This window comes from Saccopteryx bilineata, chromosome 2 (genome assembly GCF_036850765.1).
Source record: "Saccopteryx bilineata isolate mSacBil1 chromosome 2, mSacBil1_pri_phased_curated, whole genome shotgun sequence".
In the NCBI taxonomy this organism is placed as follows: Eukaryota; Metazoa; Chordata; class Mammalia; order Chiroptera; family Emballonuridae; genus Saccopteryx; species Saccopteryx bilineata.
The window spans coordinates 358,589,967-358,603,529 of NC_089491.1; the positions used below are offsets into that span (position 1 = coordinate 358,589,967).

General features: G+C 54.9%; 1 protein-coding gene across 2 annotated transcripts in view; it reads left to right on the forward strand.

Moving 5' to 3' along the window:
* Positions 1 to 13,563, forward strand: part of ATP2A3 (ATPase sarcoplasmic/endoplasmic reticulum Ca2+ transporting 3) — a 35,095-nt gene that overhangs the window by 10,410 nt on the left and 11,122 nt on the right. For both annotated transcript variants that reach the window (XM_066262987.1, XM_066262988.1), the window contains exons 4-15: positions 938 to 1,042; positions 1,214 to 1,352; positions 1,632 to 1,712; positions 1,805 to 1,890; positions 3,398 to 3,862; positions 5,862 to 5,950; positions 6,113 to 6,215; positions 7,430 to 7,561; positions 7,952 to 8,077; positions 9,197 to 9,415; positions 9,528 to 9,863; positions 12,586 to 12,806. In XM_066262987.1, coding sequence (XP_066119084.1) covers positions 938 to 1,042; positions 1,214 to 1,352; positions 1,632 to 1,712; positions 1,805 to 1,890; positions 3,398 to 3,862; positions 5,862 to 5,950; positions 6,113 to 6,215; positions 7,430 to 7,561; positions 7,952 to 8,077; positions 9,197 to 9,415; positions 9,528 to 9,863; positions 12,586 to 12,806 — 2,102 coding nt within the window. The remainder of the gene's footprint in view (positions 1 to 937; positions 1,043 to 1,213; positions 1,353 to 1,631; positions 1,713 to 1,804; positions 1,891 to 3,397; positions 3,863 to 5,861; positions 5,951 to 6,112; positions 6,216 to 7,429; positions 7,562 to 7,951; positions 8,078 to 9,196; positions 9,416 to 9,527; positions 9,864 to 12,585; positions 12,807 to 13,563) is intronic.

A 13,563-nucleotide genomic window follows, 5' to 3' on the forward strand; every position in this document is an offset into this window, starting at 1 on the left:
TCCCTGTGCCCCTCAGAAGACTTTGGACCTTAACCTCTTGCAACCTTCTTGGGGCTGCTGCTCCCCTTTGCTCTTGCCCCACCCCTGCTGCCCAGATTCTTCCTGGACCCGCACGGCCATGGGGCTAGGGTGGGCTGGTCGGGAGGGGCCATGGTTGTCATCAGTGACTGAGCAGCAGGGACCCAAGGGTAATGCAGGCAAATGGCTGCCCTGAGGGTGGACAGGATTCCTGGTCCTGCCCTGTGCCCAGCAGGGGCCCTGGGTGGGACCGACTCTTCCTCTCTCACCAGCTGTGTCTGGCTCCCCTGGAGACTCACTGTCCTTGTGGAAACTGAGGACGTTTTATCTTAAAATGGCTGAGCCAAACGGGTGCTGGTACAGAAGGACATACTGACACAGTAGAGGGACTGACAAGTGCCCAATGAGGCCAGGAGATGGGAATGAGATTGAACTAGGTCCCCTGCCTTCAGGCCTGGGCTCTGGCTGGAATTGTGTTTCTCTGGCCATCGGACTTCGAGAGTGAGCCTCTATAGCAGGGTCATCCGGGCTTGTTAAATCAGACGGCTGGGCCCCACCCCTGAGTTTCTGACTCAGGACATCTGGGATGGACCCCCAGAATGGCATTTCTAACAAGTTCCCAAGGGTGATATGGGCACACTTGGAAAAGCCACAGCTAGGCAGACAGTGAGACCCGCAGCTGTCAACTGCCCCACTCCCTAAAAGTTGGCACGTGGGACTTGGGCTGTGGCGGTCACTGCCTGCAGAGGCCGGTGTCTAAGCCTAGGCCTTCTCAAGCAGCCCCCTCCAAGCCCAAGGCTTCCCAGGGGTATCTTCCCCCAAAGCAGGGGAGCAGACAGGATACCCAGGGCACAAATGAAGTGATGAGCAGACCCTGGCCCACAGCGTAGCCCAAATTCACCAGCTTTGATCCCGGCAGGTGCTGGCCTGGTTCGAGGAGGGCGAGGAGACCACGACCGCCTTTGTGGAGCCCCTGGTCATCATGCTGATCCTTGTGGCCAATGCAGTCGTGGGCGTGTGGCAGGTGGGAGACATAGGGGTGGGGCTGGGCTGCTAGGTGTGACCTCTACCTGGTGCTAGAGTCCGGCAGGTCTTTCTGCTTCCGGCTCCACCCCAACCCCCAAGGCTGTGACTCTAGGAGGGCGGCCTGCTGGGGCCGGCAGGGGCTGACCACTTTCCACCTCGTGTTCTGCAGGAACGCAATGCCGAGAGTGCCATCGAGGCCCTGAAGGAGTATGAACCTGAGATGGGCAAGGTGATCCGCTCCTACCGACCTGGCGTGCAGAGGATCCGTGCGCGGGACATCGTCCCTGGAGACATTGTGGAAGTGGCGGGTACGTTGGGGGGTCTCTTCCTTTCATCGTGTGATGCTAGCGAGCCCATTCCTCTCTGTGCGCACATCTTTCTGGTGGTATATGTAGATCTCTCCAAAGCTATTCGGCCCAAACCCTGTTGGACAGGTGAGACTGTAGGCCAGGGGACAGGGTCCACCTGAGGGATCAGAGCTTAGGGCCCCACTTCACGGCCCCAGCCTTGGGGCCTCCTGGCTTTCCCTGGAACCTGGGGCAGGGGTACCCAAAGCCACACTCGGCCGAGCCATTCTCTCTCCACAGTGGGAGACAAAGTGCCCGCTGACCTCCGCCTCATTGAGATCAAGTCCACCACACTGAGAGTGGACCAGTCCATCCTGACAGGTGAGGCCCTGAGGCTGCACTGAGTGGGGGCCGGGCCAGCACCGATGGGTGTGTCTTCACATGGGGCTCCTGACTTTTGATTCCATGACCAGGTGAATCTGTGTCCGTGACCAAGCACACAGATGCCGTGCCAGATCCCAGAGCTGTGAACCAGGACAAGAAGAACATGCTATTTTCTGTAAGTCCTTGGGCCTTTGCCTGGAATAACATTTATATGAATCGGTTAAAGCTCTATAGGGAAGAACCTCATCAATTATGGCCAATATATACAAATTCATAACGTAAAATAGTAGCTTGTGTTTACTGAAGGCTGTGCCCACATTAATTTATTTACACCTCACGATGGCTTTTTAAATATGCATTTTCTAGCAAGGAAACAGTAGCAAAGAGGTTAAGTGGCCCCCAGTCACACAGCCAGTTGAGTGGCAGAGCTGGGATGTGAATTTAGACATTCCGACTCCAGAGCGTCTCCTCTTACCTCATAGGCTTATCCTGCCTTAATCTGCAAAGGGGTAGAGTTTGCTTACAGTCATTCAACAGAGAATCTAGAGGGAAGAGCATTGCTAACGTGATGGAGGATGGCAGGAATTTCTCCTATGGGAAAACCAACCCCCCAAGTCACAACACCAAGCCCCCTAGCTCTTTTCAGGGAGAGAGATGAGTTCACCCCTGGTAGAGTGACCTGCCCTGTGGCCTCAGAGGGACTTAACTAGTGATGCTCACAGGCTGCCCGACAACAGCCTGAAGCTGAGCACGGAATTCACAAGGATGGCTTGGGTCAGTCAGCAGTGGCCCAGGGCACAAAGCTTTAATGGACCAGAGAACCTCCCCAGAAGTGAACCGGAGCTTTTCCTAAGGACTGTGCCCTGCCTAGATGCAGGGAAGCCTTGCGGGGTGGGGAGGAGGATACTCAAAGGAGCATGCTCAGGAATCAGGAGCTGTCACTAAGGAGCTTTTTGAGGAGGATGCCCTGGCTAACTGCAGGTCATTTCCTTAGCTGAGGGGCCTGCAGGTGGGGGGCGGGAGCTGCGTTCTCAGTGCAGAAGAGAAGCTGAGGCGGCCACCAGCACCCACCCTCTCCAGCCTCAGCCCAGTGCACCTGTCTGAAGGGGTGCTAAATTATTAGCCTTCTTGGAGCAGCTGTGTCTTGGGCCTCTGATGGACCATTTTTCAGAAGAGGACACAGAGGCTCAAGGCTGGCTAGCCCTTACAGTGGCCTTTAAAGTCCTGACTTCTCAGGACTTTCCTGGGGCCTTGGGAATGGATGGACTTAAGATCAAGTTTTCTGGATTCTTCAGTAAATATTTATGGGTGGTTTACTGGGGCTCACAATCAGTCACATTCCTGCATGGGTGCATTGTTTACGGATATTTTGATGGGTTGGTGCTATGCTGTGCTGGTTGATCATAATGTCAGTGTTGGTCTGGTGCTTGCTCTGTGCCCGGCCCCATGCTAGGCACTGGGGGATAAGCTGCACCAAGTCCCTGCTTCTCTGAGCTGACACTATCCTGGGGACGACAGCAATAACTCAATACTGCATAGTTGCATAAGTCCAGGAACACTAAGTGACATGGAGTGAAAGAAAACCAAGCAGAGGAAGAAGAGCCCTACTCTGGCCTGAAAGAGTCAGGGGTCCCAGGCCCTTGAGCGAATGCTAAACAGCTGTTCCCTCATCCCTTGGCCAGGGCACCAACATCGCATCTGGCAAGGCGGTGGGCGTGGCAGTGGCCACAGGCCTGCACACAGAGCTGGGTAAGATCCGGAGTCAGATGGCGGCCATGGAGCCAGAGCGGACACCATTGCAGCAGAAACTGGATGAGTTTGGGCGACAGCTGTCCCGCGCCATCTCCGTGATCTGTGTGGCTGTGTGGGTCATCAACATTGGTCACTTTGCTGACCCAGCACACGGCGGCTCCTGGCTCCGAGGCGCCGTGTACTACTTCAAGATTGCCGTGGCACTGGCCGTGGCTGCCATCCCTGAGGGCCTCCCAGCTGTCATCACTACATGCCTGGCTCTGGGCACACGGCGCATGGCCCGCAAGAATGCCATTGTGCGGAGTCTGCCTTCTGTGGAGACCCTGGGCTGCACCTCAGTCATCTGCTCTGATAAGACAGGCACACTCACCACCAACCAGATGTCTGTCTGCCGGGTCAGTGTCCACGGCCAGCTTGGGGTCCCACTGGTGTTGCTGTGTGATGCTTGCTTGACAGGCTGAGCTCCTCACTGGGTCGCTCCCTGGCTTCTTTTTGGCTGGGGATGAAGGAGAAAACCTATAGGCTGCCCCATGGTGGGGAACAGTCAGGGTTTCATGAGGCAGAGCAGCAAAGTCTGGCTGGACATGTGTCTCTAGGACCTCTGGTCTGTAGGATTCTGGCAGGTCATTGTCCATCTGTGAGCCTCAGTTTCCTCATCTGACACTTGGGTGTGTAAGCCCTGCCAAGTAACCGTAAAGGACACAGGAGGAGGTCAAGTACAGCTGTGAGGCATCTGAGCCAAGCTGGGCCTAGACTCAGGTTCTGTCCTGCTTTGCCGTGACTCTCTGTGGTCAGTGCCTGTCATCAGATATACCAGCTCCAGTAACCTGGGAAGGGCCAGGGCAGGAATTATTCATTCCCTGGTACTTGATCCCAGATCCTGGGCCTGCTGCTCACATGCTCCATGGATTTTGGCTGAGACTCAAGCAGGCCCATAGAACAGAAGGGTCGGTGGGGTGGATGGTGAAGGTTGTGGATTTGCCACCCGTCTCTGGATCCCCTGTCGGTCCTGTCCCAACCCTGCTCCCACAATCTGCCCACCAGGCCTTATACTCAGGCTCTGTATCTGAGACTTTAAAACACTATCAAAGCCCATCAGAGGCTGTGGCAGGGAATGGGAGCACCAGCAGCTTGACTGTTCTGTAGCTCCTGACTCGCTAAAATCCCTAGTAGGACTTCATTTGAACAGAGTGGTCCTTGACTGAAATAAAGACATGAAAAGCACGTTACAGGGAAGTTGTAGAGATCTTACGTGCTGGATGATGGGCTTCTCAGGGACCGTACTGACTGGAGGGCTGCCCCTCGGAGCAGGGAGGAGAGTGTGAAGTCAGGGACATTTACTGAGCCCCTGCTGGGTGTTGGGCTGGCCATTGGTTTGGGAATGTGCAGTGAGGAAGTTTCTAGGAAGCAAGAACTGTCTCCCTGCCAGAGCTGGCTGACACACAGGAAACGGGCCGCTCTGGGAGGGGAGAGCTCCCATCTGTGAGGTGCACAGGTAGGGACTGGGTGACCCAGTAGGCATTGCCGGCGGGCGGGAACTCACTCTTTGCAGACATTTTTGGGCAGGAGGGGTCTGCGCCCCAGGACAGGGTGTGGGTTTCCAGCCTTGGAGACCAGGAACTCATCTCATCCCCTTAAAGGGAAAGGAGGGGCAGCTGGATGCTGATTACACCTTCTCCCCAAGTTACCAGTACAGGCTCAGATGCTCTGCAGGGTCACGCTGCACGATGGGCAAGGACCCAGACTTCTTGCCCCAGTTCAGGCCTCTGTCAAGCTCGGAGCTGCCCCCAGAACATTGAAGTGTCTTGTAAAGCCCTCAAGTGGGGTGGAGGGGGGTAGTCTAACCTGACCAGACGGTGGCACAATGGATAGAGCGTCGGACTGCGACGTGGCAGACCCAGGTTCAAAATCCTGAGGTCACTGGCTTGAGCACAGGCTCACCAGCTTGAGCCCAAGGTCGCTGGCTTGAGCAAGGGGTCACTCGGTCTGCTGTAGCCCCCCCCCCCCAGTCAAGGCACAGATGCAAAAGCAATCAGTGAACAACTAAGGTGCGGAAAGGAAGAATTGATGCTTCTCATCTCTCTCCCTGTCTCTATCTGTCCCTCCCCCCTCTGTTACACACACACACACACACACACACACACACACACACACACACCCCTCAGGGGTTTAGAGCCAATGGACAAGTCCTAACTGAACACACCTGGGCAGAGCAGAGGGGTTCCACCTCAGCCCCACGCTGTATTCTTATACTGCATCTCCCTGCGCCCGTGGGAGGGAAGGGCGGGTGCTCTAAGGGGGCCCACAGGCACCCAACTTGGGATCAGACTGGCTGCCCAGGGAGGAGGGAAGTGAGGACCCACCTCAGCATGCCCTTGTACTCCCCATCCCCAGATGTTCGTTGTAGCCGAGGCAGAAGCTGACGCCTGCCGTTTGCATGAGTTCACAATCTCTGGCACCACTTATGCTCCCGAAGGCCAAGTGTGAGTGGTGGGCGAGGGTGGGCGGGGTTCCCTGGTGGGCAGGGCTACGTAGGAAATCTTTGAGAATTGTCCATTGGCGAGGCCTCTTGGGGGCGGGGCCAAAAGGTGGGCACATTCCAGGGGCTGGGCCCAGGCTGGTGTACTGACCGCCTGGCTCCTCAGGCTGCAGGGAGAGCAGCCCGTACGCTGCGGGCAGTTCGATGGGCTGGTGGAGCTGGCGACCATCTGTGCCCTGTGCAACGACTCCGCATTGGACTACAACGAGGTGGGTCCCCACTCCCTTTGATGATCTTCCTAGTGCCCAAGCTCCCAGGACAGACTCTTTGCCCAGTCTCAAAGCTCCCCGAGTTGGTGGTTCCTGCCCTTCTGGAGTACCACACCCCAGAAGCACTGCCACCCCTCCCTGTTTCTGGACTGGATTTGGAACCCTGCCTTGGGGAGCTTGGACTGTGGGGGGGGGGGCTGTAACATAAGGGCTGACGGGCCAGCTGTGCTTTGAGGGGCAGGACCCTTAGGGTGGGTGTATAAAACAGAAGGCATGGCCCAGAAAAGGCCAGCAAACCATGATGTGATTTAGGCGTTGACCGCTCTTCCCTGTGGCTGGAGCCGTGGAATGGAGCATGCAGGAGGGTGTTCCTGACTCAGCCATACCACGTCAGGCCCAACGCCAGGCTGGGCTAGGAGATAGCCCCTGAAGCGTTTTAAGCAAGGAGGCAACATGGTCAGATTTAAATTGGAAAATATCACTCAGGCTTCTGTGTGGAGGACAGATCAGACAGGGCAACATGGGAGCCAGCAGCCAGGGAGCCCTATGTGGTCATCCAGGCCGGAGGAAGATGGGAGAAGGCATGGGTCAGAGAGAGACTTAGAGCCCAAATCCTGGGACTTGGTAACTGGCTGGATGAAAAAGAGGGTGGAGGTCAGGGTTGCTCTGGTTGCTTCCAGGCTGGGACTGTCACCAAAGTGGCAAATGTAGGGAGAGGAGAGGCAGCCTGAGGGTCCCCAGAGAATAGTTCAATGGGCAGCAATTGGAAGGTGGGCATGGAACTCGGGAGAGACGTCTTGGCCCGCTGGGCACTGGCAGTCATGAACACGTGAAAAGTGGTGGCGGCAGGAGGCACATGAGACCTCAGGGAGAGAAGGTGGGAGCAAGATCCAGGCAGCAGGGCTTAGGAGGAGGAAGGAAACTGGGGAAGGAGCCTGAGCAGGAGCCAGCAAAGAGGTGGCAGAGGGCAGGGAGGGTGCAAGGCCATTGGTGTCTGGAAAAGGGAGGGTCGGAAGGGAATGTGAACACCAGTGCCAGGCACCACCCAGCCCCTAGGTAAGCTGGGCTGGGAAGGGCTTACGATTTGGTGCAAAGGAGGTTACAGGTGACTCTCTGAAGGAGCTCCAGAGGGCAAGGAGTGAATGGGAGGTGAAGCTGGGAGCCCCTCTGAGGGCCACCCTACCTCTCACTCCCTGCATCCTGTGCCCTGCTAGGCCAAGGGCACGTATGAGAAGGTGGGAGAGGCCACAGAGACAGCCCTGATTTGCCTGGTGGAGAAGATGAATGTGTTTGACACCAACCTGCAAGTGCTGTCCCGGGTGGAGCGAGCTGGCGCCTGCAATGCTGTGAGCATGGTGGGGGGTTTAGGCCACAGTCACGCGGCTGGGCCTGCTGGGGCGTCTGGAGAAGGGAGAGAGGAGAATGAAATCTTGGGGGGCCTCTGGGAGGAGGAAGGACCTCAGACCCTGGTAATACTTGGCTAGGAAGAAAAGAGAGGAAAAGACTGGGTGTGGTCAAAGATGGAGTTGGGAAGTGCACGTCATCGTCAGAAATTGATAACTTTTTGGCATTTCTGGGGCTGGAAAGGAAGATGGGGGCTTCAAAGGCCAGGGTCAGGGGAGGAGAGACATCATCCCACAGGAAACAAGAGGCTTGTTCTGGGGCTGAGCAACTGGTGAGAAAGCAGTGAGTCTCTGGCTCTGCCCCTCACACCCTGACCCACTTGGGCCCCACAGGTAATCAATCAGCTGATGCGAAAGGAGTTCACCCTGGAGTTCTCCCGAGACCGGAAGTCTATGTCGGCGTACTGCACACCCACCCGCACTGGCCTGCTGGCCCAGGGAAGCAAGATGTTTGTGAAGGTGGGACCTGTCTGACTGACCTGGGGCCTCTGCGTACCTGGGGTCCCCGAGGGTACCTGGTCTTTAATCCTTTAAAGAGCCAAAGACTGCAGCTGTGGGAGACTAAGGGAGGTGTAAGGCCCACTGACAAAGCAGTGAGTCCAGAACGAGGGTGCTCAGCCTGCCTGGGGGAACTGGGAGCAGGATCCAGACTCAGTGGAGGTAAAGCCAGGGACAGGAGCCGAGCCTGCCCCTTGCCGTGGCCCCAGCTCTGAGAGGAGCGGCACTGCCTCGTCATAGGACCTTGGGGTCACCCAGCCTCCTCTGTGGGGTTCAGTCTCCCCATCTGAATATCAGGGGCAGGCTAGAAGGTTTCAGAAGCCCTTAACCTTTGACTGGGGGTGTAGAGGTGGGTGGTGCCTGTGTTTGGTGCTTTTTGTTCCATCCAGAGAGGGAAGGAGTTAGCCCTACCCAGACCTCTGACCGCAGCACCTCCTGTCGTTGCACCAGCACCTGAAGTAGGAATCACAGCCCTGACTTCACCCTGCAGTGGAGGCTTTGGGCCCTTTTGAAATGAAAGGCTTCTGCATGGGGAGCTTGGGCTGCTTTGAACACTTAGCATTGCCTTTGGGGGAAAGAGAAGGCACTGATAGAATGTTTAGAGGCTGTTATCAGGCGTGAGGTGAGGTCCCTGAGGAGCCTACCACCCCCAAGGCACCTTCCCAGAGCCACACCCACCGCATCCTCAGCATGGCTCTATCTCTGGTGCCCAGGCAGGGCCCAGCCTGCCTCCCGCTGCTGAGCCCTCTACAGAGTTGGGATCCCAGCTGCACCAGGCTGGCAGGCAGGCAGGCCTTGCGGGAGGGCTGTCACCCCTAAAATACTGCAGCTGACTTCCCAGGACAGGCTGGTCAGGGAAGGGTGCCCCCCTTGGGCGGATGTGACCCGACCCACATATTCTTCAGGTGTTCTCACAGTGGGGCCCACTTGTTCCCACTCTGAGCTTCCAAAGAATGGATTCTGTTCCCTGCCTTGCTGTGTGTCCCCTTGGGTGGCCTTTCCTATATCTGGGGCCTCAGTTTCCTCAATTGTTTTGGGGGGATCCTGACTGATGGAGTTGCCTCTCTCCCCATGCTTCAGGGGGCTCCCGAGAGTGTGATCGAACGCTGTAGCTCAGTCCGAGTGGGGAGCCGCACAGTACCCCTGAACACCACCTCCAGGGAGCAGATCCTAGCCAAGATCCGGGATTGGGGCTCAGGCTCGGACATGCTGCGCTGCCTGGTCCTCGCCACCCGGGATGCGCCCCCGAGGAAGGAAGACATGCAGCTGGATGACTGCAGCAAGTTTGTACAGTACGAGGTGGGTGCCAGGCAGGGCCCCCAGGCTGGAGCGTGCATTTGCCCGCAGCAGCTGGGCAGGCAGCCTGTTGAGGATGGCCCAGGCCCCACCTGCATATACCCCCTCTCTGCAGATGGACCTGACTTTCGTGGGCTGCGTGGGCATGCTGGACCCTCCGAGGCCTGAGGTGGCTGCCTGCATTGCACGCTGCCACCAGGCAGGCATCCGTGTGGTCATGATCACAGGGGACAACAAAGGCACAGCTGTAGCTATCTGCCGTCGACTTGGCATCTTCAAGGACACGGAGGACGTGGAAGGCAAGGCCTACACAGGCCGTGAATTCGATGACCTCAGCCTTGAGGAGCAGCGCAATGCCTGTCGCAAGGCCTGCTGCTTTGCCCGTGTGGAACCTGCACACAAGTCCCGCATCGTGGAGTACCTCCAGTCCTTTGACGAGATCACCGCCATGGTGAGGCCACTAGATGGGAGCCTGGGGGAGGTCGTGAGGAGTGGGGGGAGCACTTGCCACAGGGCTTGGAAAGAGCAACCCGTGAACATCTGCCTCTGCTTCATTCTTGGTTTTTTTCAACATTTTGTTACAAAAATCTCAAACACAAAAAGAAATTGAAATAATTTTGCCTGTATATCTTCCATCTAGATTCTACAAATATTTTGCTGTACTTGCTTTACCACATACCTATCCAACTGTCTACCCTTTTTTTTTTCTTGTGGGAGAGACAGAGAGAGTCAGAGAGAGGGACAGATAGGGACAGACAGACAGACAGGAAGGGAAAGAGATGAGAAACATGAATTCTTCGTTGTGGTTCCTTAGTTGTTCATGGATTGATTTCTCATATGTGCCTTGACCAGGGGGCTACAGCAGACCGAGTGACCCCTTGCTCGAGCCAGCGACCTTGGGCTCAAGCTGATGAGCCTTGTTCAAATGAGATAAGCCTGTGCTCAAGCTGGCAACCTCGGGGTCTCAAACCTGGGTCCTCCACATCCTAGTCCGACACTCTATCCACTGCGCCACCGCCTGGTCAGGCCCATCTGTCTATCCTTAATCCATCTTTTTTTAAGTGAGAGGAGGGGAGACAGAGAGACAGACTCCTGCATGCACCTGGACCAGGATATATCCAGCAACCCCATCTGGGACTGATGCTCTGCCCATCTGGGGCCGTGCTCACAACCATGCCTGAAGCAGAGGTTCCACGGAGCCATCCTCTGCACCCGATGCCAACATGCTTGAATCAGTTGAGCCACTTGCTGAAGAAGAGGAGAGAGAAAAGGGGGAGAGGGAGGGAAGGAGAGGCAGATGGTCACTTCTCCTGTGTTCCCTGACCAGGAATAGAACCTGGGACTTCCATATGCCTTGTTGATGCTCTACCACTGAGCCAACTGGCCAGAGCCTAATCCATCTTTTCTTAAATGCATTTCAAAGTTGTAGACATCAGTACAGATCACACTTTATTTTTTATTTTATTTATTTTATGTACTTGTTTGTTTGTTTGTTTGTTTGTTTACAGACAGACAGGGACAAGCAGACAGGAAGGGAGAGAGATGAGAAGCATCAATTCTTCATTGTGGCACTTTAGCTTTTCATTGATTGCTTTCTCATATGTGCCTTGACCAGGGAGCTCCAGCTGAGCCAGTGACCCCTTGCTCAAGCCAACAACCTTTGGTCTCAAGCCAGTGACCATGGGGTCATGTCTATGATTCCATGCTCAAGCCAGCAACTCCAAGCTCAAGCCGGTGATCCTGGAGTTTCAAACCTGGATCCTCAGTGTTTTAGGCCGCTGCTCTATCCACTGCACCACTGCCTGATCAGGCTGATCCCACTTTTGACCTAGACCTCACCCCTGACCTGGCAATTATTAATATTGACCTCCAGCCTAACCCAGTCTTTTGCCTTCACTTAAATCCTGACCTGTTGTTCAGCCTTGACCTGGATAATGAACTAGGCACCAACCTTGACTTGATTGCTTAAAACTTTGTTCTTGACTTTATTTTTGACCTTCACAAAGAAGGTCCCTGACCTTGACTTTAACCATTTTAATCTGATTCTTTACTTTTATTTATTTATTTATTTATTTATTGTATTTTTCTGAAGCTGGAAATGAGGAGAGACAGTCAGACAGACTCCCGCATGCGCCCGACCGAGATCCACCCGGCACGCCCACCAGGGGCGACACTCTGCCCCTCCGGGGCATCGCTCTGCTGCAACCAGAGCCACTCTAGTGCCTGGGGCAGAGGCCAAGGAGCCATCCCCAGCGCCTGGGCCATCTTTGCTCCAATGGAGCCTTGGCTGTGGGAGTGGGAGGGGAAGAGAGAGACAGAGAGGAAGGGGGGGGGGGGTGGAGAAGCAAATGGGCGCTTCTCCTATGTGCCCTGGCTGGGAATCGAACCCTGGTCCCCCGCACACCAGGCCGATGCTCTACCGCTGAACCAACCGGCCAGGGCCTGATTCTTTACTTTTAGCCCAACCCTGATATGGGTTCTAGTTTTGACTTGGACTTGGACCCTGACTTGATCCCTGACATTGATCTTGATTTCTCCTAACCCAATACTTTATGGTGACCGCAACTTTGATCTGGCTTTTAATCTTGACTTTGAGTAACCTCCAACTTCAACCATAACATCACTCCTGATATTGACCATAGCCTTGATTTGTCCTCTGACTTTGACTTGACTTCTACCTTAATCTAACTTTAATCTTGAGCCTGAGTCCAGTCTTGGCTCTGACCTTCATCTTGGCTCCAACTTTCACCTTGACTACAATACTTACCTAGCCCTTGACCTCTGCTACAACCTTGACCTCATTCCTGATTTGACCTGAACTTTGTCCCTAACTTCAGTTTTATCTTCTGCCCTACTTCCAAACTAAATTTCATCCCTGCACTCATCGTTGACCCGCCCTCATTCCCATCCCACCTCACCATCTTCCCCAACCTAAGACCTGATCTGCTCCTCAGCTTTGTCCTTGTTCGCACTTCTTGCCTTCAGTTTAGCCTCATTCCCAGCCCGGTTTCTAAGCTCATGACCTCACCATTTGTTCTGTTCAGTTGGGGACAGTTCTGTTCAGTCTGCTTCCTTGGGGACAGCCTCTAAGCTTGGTGATAGGCTGAGTTGAGAGGAGTTGGGGAGGTAGAAGGAACTTTCTCAGGTCTGAACCCACCTGACTTGGCCTCCAGACTGGAGATGGCGTGAATGACGCCCCAGCCCTGAAGAAAGCGGAGATTGGCATTGCCATGGGCTCCGGCACAGCTGTGGCCAAGTCAGCGGCAGAGATGGTACTGTCAGATGACAACTTTGCCTCCATTGTGGCTGCGGTGGAGGAAGGCCGGGCCATCTACAGCAACATGAAGCAGTTCATCCGCTACCTCATCTCCTCCAATGTCGGTGAGGTCGTCTGGTGAGGCCTCTCCCCAGTCCTCTGGACCAGCTCTGCCAGGCCCAGGGAAGTGCCTGTTCCTGGGATAGGCCTGCAGGGATGGAGGGACATGTGATGCCCTGGCTGGGGCCTTGCAGGGTCACACTTCGGGTGGTCCAATACAGGGACACCTTGTTCTTCTTGAGGCCCTGGTGTGCCCCAGTCCCTAAGGAGATAAAAAACTAAAAAGTCCCCTCATCCTTTAGTTCCCAGCCCTAACCTTTACACTTTCAGAGTCACACAAGATGGGAGAATTAGACCACCTTTGGGCAGTAATGTGTCTGTGTGTGTCCATGTAGTGTACATATGATGTGTGTACCTGCGTGAGAAGTATGTGTACGTGTGTGCGTGTGTGTTCTGATGCATCTTTGGGTGTGAGTTCAAGCACAGAGGATTTGTGTAGGTGTGTAATTGTGTACATGCTTAGGTTCATATGTGAAAGATGGCTGTGGGGAATGGTGAACACACATTTGTCTAGACACATGTAAATTCTCCATCTCTGCACGTGGGGGCAAGCGTGTCGGTGTTTGCTTGTGTCTGTGAGATTATGTGGCCCATTCAAGGTCTTTGCTCATGTCTGTGAACAAATGTGTAAATGCTTAGGCATGCACTGCCCACATGTGTATCCCCTAAAGAGGAGGGTGTCGGGAGTGAATGGTGATGGATAAAGACTTGACTTGGGGGTGAACACAATACTGTGAACAGAAATGTGTTGTAGAATTATATACCGGAAACCTTT